At 41.6% G+C, this 13,200-nt stretch overlaps 1 protein-coding gene across 1 annotated transcript in view; it reads left to right on the top strand.

The window, feature by feature from the left end:
* Nucleotides 1-552: 552 nt before the first annotated feature.
* Nucleotides 553-13,200, top strand: part of DEPTOR (DEP domain containing MTOR interacting protein) — a gene marked incomplete at its 3' end in the record, with an annotated part of 58,551 nt that continues 45,903 nt past the window's right edge. Inside the window, exon 1 of the mRNA XM_015824298.1 lies at nucleotides 553-652. Coding sequence (XP_015679784.1) covers nucleotides 564-652 — 89 coding nt within the window. The remainder of the gene's footprint in view (nucleotides 653-13,200) is intronic.

Here is a 13,200-nt window from a genome sequence, read left to right as displayed (position 1 = left end):
GGGGGGGGGGAAAGCCGCGTGTCCGAGAGAAGCGCTTCTCGGGTCAATGGAAGGAAAGCGCCGAGAGGCTGCTAATTGCAACGAGCGCCAGCAATCAAGCAGCCTGGATTCTGCTCCATAAGGCCGGCTGGGGGAGAACTGGTAATTAAAAAAAAGGCGCAGAGTAAGCTCTGGGGAGGGGAGGGGAGGCAGCCGGAGAAGCAAGTTGGCAGGGGGAGCCCAGCGAGGGGATGCGGGGGGGGGGGGCGCTGGCATGTGCCCTGGTGCCTTCCTAGAACCCAGCGACATCAAGGCCTCGTCTGGAAGTCTAAGGTTCCCTTCAAGGACAGGGATCCTGATTGCCCGGCGGGATGTGTTTGACACACTGGCCACCACCTAAAGAGGAGCCCTGTTAGACCCCTAAGGTTTAGTCTAAAGTCAGAGACTGGGGGGGGGGGATTCTGAAAAGGAGCATCTGCAAGCTTTGGGATGCTGAAAAATGCACCCAGACTAAAAATGCACCTTTCATCTTCTCCTCTGTGTGTTTGTGTGTGTGTGTGTTTCTGGCCAGGCTGGTTGCAACAATGGAAGAAAATAGCCTGGGCACCCTGCAACAGAGGGCAGCTGAGCTGGAGTGCATGGCGGAGGTTCTTCTGACAGGCGAACAACTAAGGTAGGGATGTGGCTTTTCACAGATACTTGGCCTGGGAGGAGGGGGAGCAATTGGAACTGGGTCGTACCCCAGATTTCAGTTTAATGGACGGCTGCCTGTAATAACCCACTTTTCCTTTAAAGGCTGAAGGTTATATAGGGAGGGTCTCTTGTTTTATTGGCAATAAAATAACCCTGCAAGGTAGATTGGACCGGGAGGTCAGGACTGGCGCAAAGGCACCAGGTGATTTTTCCCCCCCTTCATCACTCCAAGCCTCGTCTCTTAGCCACTGTGTTATAACAGAATTTAGTTGATGCTTTGCCCAACTGCACAGCAGTGCCTCATATTTTTAAGAATTTTCAGTATTTTCACATCACAAGAAGAAAAGAGTGCACTGAATAAACAATAGCATTAGCACTTAGACTTCTATACTGCTTCACAGTGCTTTACAGCCCTCTTTAAGTGGTTTACACAGTCAGCATCTTGCCCCCAACAATCTGGATCCTCATTTTACGGACCTTGGAAGGATGTAAGGCTGAGTCAACTTTGAGCCAGTGAGAATCGAACTGCCCGGTAGTCAGTAGTCAGCAGTCAGCAGAAGTAGCCTACAATACTGCGTTCTAACCACTGCGCCACCACAAATGTCCAAGGGCAGGGGTAGGTAACCTTGGCTCTTTTATGACTCATGGACTTCAACTCCCAGAATTCCTAAGCCAGCCAGCTATGCTGGCTCAGGAATTCCGGGAGTTGAAGTCCATGAGTCATAAAAGAGCCAAGGTTGCCTACCCCTGCCCAAGGGTAACAATCCAGATCTGGTGCTCCCATCATTCTTTACTAGATTGGCCTTGCTGGGTGGAGCTATTGAGAGTTGTAGCTCATCTGGAAGCCTAGCCTGGAATAAGGTAGTTTTCTGGGAGAAGAGATTCATCAGTCTTCAGAGCCTATGTCTATTTTAACCTTTGTGTTCATTTCCCCAATTGGCAGCAAACAAAGATGAATTGAAAAGAGCGATTTAGGCTTATCTCTCAATCCATTCATTTCTGTTCAAAAGCAGGAGGGTGTTATAGGGTGGCCAGAGTCTGAGAATGAAATTCTTTTTTTTTTAAACCTTCAATTAAAAAACATTTTCTTTGATATCTTCTCACATCACTGCCTGCCCAACTAAACCATCTATCAAACAATATTTCTTTTTCAAGATACACTGCCTTGATTCTGCTACATAAGGCAAAGTCTACAATATCTATACCAGTGGTTCTCAACCTTTTTAATGCCGCGACCCCCAACCGGTCGTAAGTCGAGGACTAAACCGGTCATAAGTCGAGGACTAAACCGGTCATAAGTCGAGGACTTTCCCTGCCCGGGAGCGCCGCGCATGCGTGGTTCCGCCCCCTGCGCCGGCCGAGGCGTAGCTGGCAAGCGGCAGAGACAGAGCAGGCCGACCACCAGCTGGCCCAGCCCAAGGGAGGTAAGGCACCCGCCGGAAAAGGGGGGAAAAAATGGCGGACAGCCTTGCTTGGCGACCCCCGTGAAATGGTCGATCGACCCCAAATGGGGTCACGACCCATAGGTTGAGAACCACTGATCTATACTCAGGCATGTCCCAAAAGTGCTTTGTCAAGAGGCAATTGGACTTCCTTGTTTGTCTTTGAAGACGTTTCGCTTCTCATCCAAGAAGCTTCTTCAGCTCTGACTGCATGGTGGGGAATGGAAGGATTTATATTCCTTGCAGACAGCTGGTCATTTGCATTCTTTTAGAGTCATTGAGGCCACTTGGAGGTTTATCTGTGTCCTCAGGGTCACTTGAGTAGTGCAAATGGGTGTGGGGCCTCTTGGAACTGCTGAAAAGACTGTGTTATAGACTGGAGATAGATGATGTCATATCCCTCCCCCTCTGTTGAGGGACGGCTGTTCAGTTTTGACATAGATGGCCTCTTTGACCCCTCTTTCAAACCAGTGGTCCACTCTTTCCAAAATGTTTATAACTTACCATTTGTTGAGGAACAACAGTGGGATAAAGATATTGCTTTTATACCACCCCATCCTATGGGATGTCCACAGGATAGGTTCAAAAAGGTCAAGATGGTGGCCATAGTGTGATTGAAACTCCACCCTGTTTTTGTGCACAATTACATACTTTGGACTCCCTTCTCCAAAGGGGAGGGTCACATGATAACTGTCATGCAAAAGGTATCTCAACTCAGGATGGCTGCTAAAGGTAGCAAGAGTTTCTTTTGGGTAGTCTCTTTGATTGGACCCAGTAGGTATGTACTTACTTACTTATTTATTTTTTAAAAAAGAACTTTCCAGGATGAGGTGAGATTAAAATCTAGGAGGGTGTTCCACCAATCAGTCTAAAAGGATTTTTGCTGCAAAGTAAAATTGCACCCATGTAGAATTTACAAAGCCTTCATTAGAGCCAGCAGCAAAGTTAAGAAACCAAGTAAGAGGAAGTAAGATATAAACATTTTATGACAAGTAAAACATGTGAGCTAATGTTGTCATATCAAATAGAAAAGATTTTTTTTTAATTTTTGTTTCCTTTCTCGTTGCATACTCTCCTGTGGTGTTCACTTATTGTAGGATGTTAGACTCCATTCACTTAAAGAGGTTGAAAAAAAATTCAAGCATTGTGATTCCCTGGTATTTACATTCTGTATGGTTTACAAGTAATACGTTTAAAAACAGAATCAATCAAACCATCCCAAAAGATAAAAGGTTAATTCTTAGGCCATGTCTCCTTCAGCAGGGGTCCTCAACCCCCAGGCTGCAGCCCACTACCAGGCTGCAGTCAGTTCGCAACCGGGCCACGTGAGTGGTGGGCCGGAACACATGCGTGTATGTGCATGTGCAGCTCAACTTGTTCCCTCGCATGCTTCCCCCCACCCCGGGCCACCAAGCTGCAAAGGTTGAGGACTGCTGTCTTTGAGGACAGGATTGTAAGCCTTTGACTTAAGATTGTAAAGGAGCCCACAGTTTCTATTATATGTCGCAACAGTTGTAAGTCAAGGCATCCACATGACTGACCTGATTTTACGACATATTTTGTAACTGTCATCAAACAAACCCATCATCTGCAATGGGACTTTTTTTTCCAGAAATTAGAAGTAAATGCCATACATCTGGCATAAATCACAGTTGTGTGACCGTAGAACACTGCAAACAGCTTAAATGCAGGGTGGTTGCCAAGTGCTCCAAATATGTTCACATGGTCTTGGGGGCAGGAGCAGCCATTGGAATTTTGAATTTAGGCTCTAAGTATCTTTTGGGGGGGGTGTCCATCATAACTTTGAACAGTCACTAAGCAATCGGTCGTAAGTCAAGAACTACTTGTAGTCACCTGGAGCCAGACAATTCTACCTGGAAGAGGAGGTAGTATCTTTATTCATTAATGGGTTGCTTTTACCTGAGCAAATTTTAAGGAATGGCGCAAGTAGTAGCTATTCTTCTGTAGCTTCAGCCAGCTTCTCTAGCAAGCCACCATGGGAATTCTTGGGAAGTGTGATCCAGTATACTTGGAAAGCCCTTAATGGGAAAAGTTAAGTCTCCGGTATTCTTTTTCAAACTTAATAATAATAATAGTAAAGTTGGAAGGGATCTTGGAGGTCATCTAGTCCAACCCCCTGCTGAGGCAGGAAACCCTATACCATTTCGGACAAATGACTGTCCACTTGACAACTTTCAGATGGGTGGAACTCAGTCATCTCATGCTGACTGAGGAATTCTGGGAGCTGAAGTCTACACACTTTAAAATTGCCAATTTTGAAAAACACTGGTCAATATCTTCAATGAAGGAATAAGAAAGAATCAGTTATGCCTTCTGTGTGCAGATGAACAACTGGGAAGTAAAATTTCTATCTTATTTGTAATGGATATCAGCCCTCTTCTGAGCCATACCTGGTTTTTGCTTTGAAAGTCTGGGTTATGTGTGATGTTTGCTGAGATTTCTGGATTATTGGTTCAGTGCTAGAGGATTCTGTCTTTCCAAAGCAGTGTGGATTAATGGCCCTTTGATCTTATCTGCCTGTGTCCATACAAGGTCCCCTAATTTCATTTTGGTCAACAAAGAGGCATGTGGTTTTTCCAGATCTTCCTCAAGCTATTCTGCACATTATCAGATGGCTAAAGCACGCATTCCATTTCTCCTGGCCTCTCTCAAAGATTAGAGGCACATTGATTTGGTCACCTAATGGAGGCTCCAGCTGAGTGTTGGCATGGCGGATTGCCATGATGGCTGCTGCGTGATGGGCTGCAGAAATGGGAACTGAGCAGGTGACACAAACTGAACTGTAAAGAGGCAGGAACAAAAGAAAGTACCGTGAAGTGGCAAAAAATGTTCAGATCACAAGAACAAAGCAGAAGGGTTTATGAGTAGTTTTACCCATACAACAGTGCCAAAGCACTGGTGTGTGACACCACATTTTCCCACTCCAGCAGAAGATCATTGCACAGATAAGGCCCCAGAGGCAAATAATGGCACCATCATGAGTGCATGAGAAGGAGACTCAGTAGCTTAAAATAATGTTCTTCTCTTTTTCTCCTTTTGCTTGAGAGCAGCAATGCATGAGGGCATGGTTGACAGAAGGCAAGATAGGCAGGAGAAGGAGGGAGATATGGGTGTAGCCAAAACACAAGTGGACAAGCTTGCTGAGCACATGCATTCTATTGCAAAGGCATGTTCGAAAATGGACAGAGAATAAACCTGTGCACCAGGCTTTAGAGGGGAGGAAAGTCTGAACTGCAGGACCATCGCTGTCCACGGGTATGGGAGGCACCAAGAATACAGCCAATCAGACAATGGAAGCTATGTGTTTAGATGTATCAAGCTTGTTTAAGGTTGGAATTGAACATTCCAATCACTTTTCTTCACATAAAGGAAGATAGAGATAATCTAGAAGAAAAATTGGATGAACTGGAAAAGTTGAAAGCATGGGAAAGAAACTCAAAAGAATCTTGTCTTGATTGTGATGGAGCAGAGAGAAACTCTGAAAGGACCTCGAGATTCTAATACAAGTGGATATTTGTGGCTCAGGATTGATATGAGGGGGTCCTTGGTGCTCTCAGTGATGGTTTTCTTGCAGACATTTCATTACCCAACTAGGTAACATCATCAGTGCTAGAAGGGAGTGGGGCTTGCTCTCAGAGTCTGAAAGCATGATGAAAATTCCTTAATTTTTGAACATGTGGACAGACTTCACCATAGTTTCAACTGGGAAACAGCATCCTAGATCAACCTAAATCAAAAACACTAGAGAATTCCTGGAAACCTGGCACTCAGATAAACCAGCATCAACAGGCACATAGAGATAATAATGTCTACATGCCATTCAAAAGAGACAAAAAAGTTAGAAGACCACGACAGCTCCTGATCAGCAGTCAACCCCCAGAAAAGCAGAGATAAATAACCAAGTAGCAAACAATCAAGGAACTATTAACTCAGTAAACAACAGCCTAATCAAGGAACAACCAAGAACACTCCTACCAACAATGACAGAGCAAGCTACTTGCATATAAACAGAGAGAAACCCCACTCCCTTCTAGCACTAATGATGTTACCTAGTTGGGTAATGAAATGTCTGCAAGAAAACAACCAAGCTCAGAGAGCACCAAGGACTTGTATGTTTCAAGATTCTGTTATTATACACTTCAATAATAAAGGTTCATTCCTGTAACCCTTAGGATGTCCATTTTCCGACTAGGCTTCCTTGAAGGGCTGACGTTTAATGAACATTAAGAAAAGCTCTGCCAGTTTTCTCAGTTACGATTTCCTTAGCTCAGTTTTATAATAACTGAATTGTCTCTTGGATGCTAACACATGGCTGGGAGAAGTAACACTTCTCCCCTGTGAAAAACCAAAGCCAGCAACAACGAAAATTATTCTTTAAATTTGTACAAAACGTTTCAAGTTCAAAACTGCTGCTTCAAATGTTCCAAACTTGAAACAAAACTCCTGGTGTTTTAAGAGTTTTGTTCAAGATGCAACAGAACATTCAATCCTTTTTTACAGCAGCATTTCGACTATCATGACCATAGTCAAACAATCTCAGCCTTCTAACCTTGAATTAGGCTGTTTTGGCTGTTTTGCGCTCAGAACAAAATGTTATTTCAGAACCAAGAGATGGTTTACAAATCAGAATAAAGCACTGAGCCATTTCATGTTTTCTCCTAATAGACATAGCCAGTTCAGATTGTTCTGGCAGAAGGTTTCAAGTGCTGCTGTGTTGTCACAGCTCAAAACAAAACAAGTTTCTCCTTACATGATTACCCCTAAGGTTTTGATCTGTATGGAAGATAGCAAATGCCCGAAGTGTTTAGAAAAAGCTGGAGGGAGGGGAGCAAAAACAACTGAAAAATGGAAAGCTTTTCCAAGAGAAAACAATCAGCATGGTAGCTTTGTTTAGAGCAATCTATGGAGTTTACAGAAAGGAAAAGATTATTACTAATTTAAAATAATATTTGTTGTATGGGCACCAGAGTACTTTGTGCTGAATCAATATATTTTCTAAAATGAGTATTTCTAAATTTTGGTAACGTTGTTCTTTGTGTTATGCCCATGTTGACCTATCTTTTAAAAAATCTGTTCTGTGATCCCATAACATATTATGCCCAGATATATTATGGTTTAACTTTAACATGATGACCTGGCTTACACAAAATGTAAGGCAGTTGCTAGGTTACTTCGACACCAAACCACAAAATAGGTTAGTAAAATCCTCAGTTTAAGTTTGACTCTTGGTAATTTCATGAATGTGTCAGTGTAATTTTCTTCACAGTGCTTTGTCATTCCTTCTGATTTTTTTCCCCCTGGAGATCTCCCATAAAACCAACCAAATATTAACCAGATCTGACCCTACTTAGCTTTTCAAGATTATCTGAGATGGATTGGGTGCTGAAACAAATTACCTATCTCCACTTTAGTATATATAGGTAGTCCTTGACTTATGACCACAATGGAGCTCAAAGTTTTTGTTGCTTATTTGTTAAATGAGTTTTGCCCCATTTTACCACCTTTCTTGCCACAGTTGTTAAGTTACATTAGTAACATGGTTACTAAGTGAATCCAGCTTACCCATTGACTTCAGTGATCAGAAGGTTATAAAAAGTGATCACATGACCCCGGGATACTACAACCGTCATATGTATGAGCCAGTTGCCAAGCATCTGAATTTTGATCACTTGATCATGGGGGATGCTGCAATGGTCATAAGTGTGAAAAAAAATTCATTTTTTCAGTGCCACTGTACTTCAAACGGTCACTAAATGGACTATTCTAACTCGAGGACTACTTATACTAGACAACCTGTGTACTATCGGGTCATTGTTTCAGAGATATCTCCTTGCCTAAACAGAGAAACAGAATAACAATGGGCAAGCACTTAAAACAGGAGAGAAAGGAAGGGGGAGGCATGGGGCTGAGTGCGAGTGCGAATGCGTATGCAATGTTTGGGGCAGGCCTAGTGCCCATGCGACACTCAGGGCAGCGCTAGCATGAGTGGGGGGAGTGCGCACACACACACATGCACACATAGGCCAGCCATTCACGTGGTCCGGTGGCCAAGAGGCCACAGCCTGGTAGTGGGCCGTGGCCCACAGGTTGGGGACCCCTGGACTAGATGACCTATAAGATGACTTCCAACTCTGATAATAATAATAATAATAATAATAATAATAATAATAATAATAATAATAATAATAATAATAATAATAATAATAATAATAATAATAGTAAAGTTGGAAGGGACCTGGAGGTCATCTAGTCCAACCCCTGCTCAGGCAAGAAACCCTATATCATTTCGGACAAATGGCTGTCCAGTCTCTTCTTAAAAACTTCCAGTGTTGGAGCATTCACCGCTTCTGGAGGCAGGTTGTTCCTGTATAGCTAGCTATCTATATATATATTTCTACATTCATATCTGTCTGTCTGTCTGTCTGTCTGTCTGTCTGTCTGTCTATCTATCTATCTATCTATCTATCTATCTATCTATCTATCTATCTATCTATCTATCTATCTATCTATCTATCTATCTATACACATACATGCACACACACACACACACATGGCATCATGAAAAATTGAAATACTAATGGTAATTCTCGACTTATGACTGTAATGGAGCTTGCCCATTACGAGTCATCACCTGATCAACCCTATTTTATGACCTATTTTTACGGTGATCATTAAGTGAATCCACAATTGTTAAGCAAACACTGCAATTGTTAAGCAAGCCCATTGTTTGCTATGGGGTGGTTTTGCGGAAAACCAGAAATAAATGCCAGTTTTCAGTTTTCGACATTGTAAATTGCAGCCCTGTGACTGAAGGATATTGCAAAGCAGGCCAGTTGCTACTTTGTTGTGAGTGACAGCATTACGAACTTCAGAACCAGGTCATAAGTGCCTTTTGGGCGGCGGGGGGGGGGGAGTGGTCTGTTGTAATTTTGACGAGTTGCTAAGTGACAGGTTGTAAGTAAAGGACTACCTATAGTTGCTAGCCAAATCTGAAAAAATAGCTCTATGGTATATAGCTCCTCAAAGAGAAAGCTTAGCATATGGCATTTTTGCTCTGCATCCTCTCAAACCTGGAGAAACAGTCTTTAGGAAGTTTCTAAATAAATTTCCATGTGGAGGAAGGAAAGAGTGATGTATTACTTACCTATTTATCACTTTTGGCATATTGTTCTCTTGTATCACAATCCTAAACACTAAAACGACTTCCTGGAAGTTTATCAGGTCCACGGATCTAGCAAACCAACACTACTGCTTCCTGAAAGCAAATTCAATTATTTCAGTATGATTAATGTCCTAAGGTCTAATATTGTTTGTTAAGTCAATGTTCAAAAGTAAAATTGCCTCATTTCCTTCTCTGTTTTTGTTCAATGCAGCTTAATCCAATGCAGAGGTTGCTAGCAAAAAAAATGTCATGATTTAAAAAAAAATTGTGTGAAGAAGTACAGGGAGTCCTTGACTTACAACAGTTCATTTAGTGACCATTCAAAGTTAAGTGGCACTGAAAAAAGTGACGTATAACCATTTTTCACACTTATGACCGTTGTAGCAACCGCATGGTCACGTGATCGAAGTTCAGATGCTTGGCAACAGATTCATATTTATGACGGTTGTAGGGGGGTCATTTGGTCACCTTTTGCAACTTTCTGACAAGCAAAGTCAATGAAGAAGCCAGATTCACTTAACATCCGTGTTACTAATTAAACAACTGCAGTGATTCACTTAACAATTGTGACAAGAAAGGTCATAAAATGGGGCAAAACTCACTTAACAAATGTTAGCAACAGAAATGTGGTTGTAAGTTGAGGACTCTACCTGCATTGCATTTTATGTTTCTATATATTCCCACTTTTTCTGACATTCGGTACTAGTTCATACATTCTGCTAAACAATGTTTATTTAATCATGAATGAGTAAGCCCTAATTGGCTGGCTTCCTGGTTTATGTCTAAGACGTAAGCAGCAGTTTACAAACCACAGTGAATGTATTAATGCAAGCTGCAAGCCACAATAAATATACTTAAAGCAACATACAAATCTTATAATGTAATTTGATGTGTAAACCCTCTCATTATCTGCCCAGTGTGTAACCTATAGAAATATTTCTCTAAGAAAATGCACCTAATTCCCAAGTTACCAGCATGTGAGCTTTCTAAGTTAAATGAACTGGTAAGTTAAATCAATAGAGTGTATATAGCTTTTCTTAAAACAACAATTTTGAGAATTGCTCTGCAGCTGTGCTATGAAATGCATTCTATTCCAGGTCAATCCTCTTAGGGATGCACATGAAATTAAAGTTTTTGAATATTGAGAAAGAGATGCTGTTTTAGTGTTGAAGTGGGGCCAGAGAGATCAGTTTTAATTTAACCCTCAATGTGAAAACTCTCTCAGTGACTTTGATACCGGCGCTTTTATCCCAACCTACCTCACTGGGTTCATGTAAGGAGAAGTAGGAGATGGGAACTGCATGAAGAAAAGCAGGTCAAATGAATTCAGGAAGTCCTCGACTTACAGCCGATCCTCACACTTACAACTATTGCAGCATCCTCATGATCCCATGATCAAAATTCAGGCACTTTGCAGCCAATGATTGCAGCATCCCAGGTTATACAATCGCCATCAATGACCTTCCTAAACAACTTCTGACAAGCAAAATTAATGGGGAAACCAGATTCGCTTAATGACTATATGATTCATTTAACACAGAGGTCTTCAAACTTGGCCCTTTTATGACTTGTGGACTTCAACTCGCAGAATTCCTCAGCCAAGGGACAAGTTTGAAGACCCCTGATTTAACAACTGGGTGATTTGTTTAACAACTGTGGCAAAAAAGGTTGCAAACTGGGCCTGACACACTTAACAATAGCCTTGCTGAGCAATGGAAATTCTGGTCATAATGGCCAATTGTGGTCATAAGTTGAAGACTACCTATAATTAATAAGTTGAATTAATGTTAAGTATTAAAAGATTTTAAGCCCCTCAATAGTGGAAGCTGTTTGGGGAGTTCACAACAAAACCCGCTTTAAAAAACTACGATTTGAATGAAAACCTGTACAATAAAATTCAAAATAAAAATACCATATAAACTAGGGAACATTCAAAAGTTAAACCAATAGGAATTAAAATATAATGAAAAGCCAATTTAAAAGCCTGGGAGCATAGAAAGATCTTCACTTGACAGTGAAATGATTTTCGGGGTCAGTTGAGCCCCTCTGGGGAAGGTTTTCCATAAATGGGCCACCTTAAAAAATCTTCACTCCTACAGAGGACCACCTCACCTCCTTCAGCAAAGGGACCTAGAAGAAAGTCTCATTGCAAGCTTTTTAGATCCAGACAGATACATATGGCAGAAGCTCTTCATTCAGTTAACCTGGTCCTAAGACTTTAAGATGTTAAAGGTCAAGAGCAGTATTTTGAGTTGTGTCCAAAAAACAGCATGAATAAAAAAAAGTCCTAGAACAATATGTTCCATATCAACCAATCCTAGTGAGCAGTCAAGCTGCTGGGTTTTATATTAATTGAAGTCTCCAGATCATTTCAAAGGCAGTCCCATGTGCAATGTGTTGCAATAATCCAGCCGGACGTTATCAGAGCATAAACACTGCATCTGTTACAAAGTTCTTCATCCAATAAAGTTGTAGTTGATAAATAAGCACAGGCTGATAAAAGGAACTCTGTGCCACTGAAGGCACCTGGGATTCTAGAACGACCCACAAACTGTGAACCTCCTTTGGTATATAGCTCCTCAAAGTGTGGATCTCACCAGGACAGGCAAGACATCACATAGCTGGCTAGATGCACCAACCATAAAAAGTATCTTTGTCTTGTCTGGGTTAACATTCAGTTTATTGATCCTTGTCCATTATCTTACTCTGATGTTGATTCAGAATGTCAATCCCCTCACCTGTTATACAAATAGAGTTAGAGGTAGTAGAGATGGCATCTCAGACCACATCCCTGGTTGACCTCTCTTAGCAGTTTCATGAAGATAACAGAATGTTATCTTTCATGAAGATAACAGAATAACAGAATTGGAAGGGACCTTGGAGGTCTTCTAGTCAAACCCCCTGCTCAAGCAGGAAACCCTATACCATTTGAGAAAAATGATTGTCCAATCACTTCTTAAAAACCTCCAGTGTAGGAGCACCCACAATTTCTGGAGGCAAGTTGTTCCACTACTTAATTGTTCTCACTGTCAGGAAATTGGATATAACCCTGGGATATTGGAATACCGCTAACTTGTCACTCCTAGTTCTTCTTTTCATTAAACTAGACCTATGTAATTCCTGTAACTGTTCTTCATAAGTTTTAGATGTTAAAGAGCATAAAATGGAACCCTGGGGAATTCTATAGTCCATCTGCCATGAGACAGAAGAATTTGTTCCCAAATCATCTTCTGGAAATTAGGGGTTGGACTCACCATAATAAAGTTGCCCTCATCACAACTTTGATAACCTGTCCTGGAGGATACAATAGTCAACGGTACTGAAATTTAATGAGAAGTCCAGGAGACACAACTGGATCTTTTTTTCAGCAGAAGCCATCTCACAAGCCAACGAAGACAATTTCTGCTCCTAATTAGGCTGGAAACTATTGTATATTGAAATAGATCTAGAAGATCATTTCAGTTTCATTTTATTGAAGACATTGAAGGAAACAAACGCAGTGGAAGTGCTTTGGAGCAGAAATAATTTCCTCAACCTGAATATACAACAGCACACTGAGTATATTAGCATTTTGAAAAAGTTCATAGGCGAGCTCGTTGGCAGGATGTAATAAGACAGGTGAAAGAGAGATATCTGGGTGAAAGTTTATTGGAACAAGTGTTGCGCGTTTAAAATACAGAATGTACATATAATGTTTGGGGCTCCGGTTTCATAACTGAAGAAGCGTAGGCTTCATGTAAGAGTTACTTTGTTGGTTCAGACCAGATATTGGGATGGATATTTTGACCCAACCAGCTTTTGGTCTGTTTCATACCAGTCTAGTAGGGGAATCTTACAGAAAGCAAAGAAGTTCAGGAAGATAAATAATAAGACTGGATTGATGGAAGGAGGGGAGCCCTTGGA

This window comes from Protobothrops mucrosquamatus, unplaced genomic scaffold (genome assembly GCF_001527695.2).
Source record: "Protobothrops mucrosquamatus isolate PMUCROS unplaced genomic scaffold, P.Mucros_1.0 scaffold2188, whole genome shotgun sequence".
Classification (NCBI taxonomy): Eukaryota; Metazoa; Chordata; class Lepidosauria; order Squamata; family Viperidae; genus Protobothrops; species Protobothrops mucrosquamatus.
This window is presented reverse-complemented; position numbering and strand designations above follow the sequence as displayed.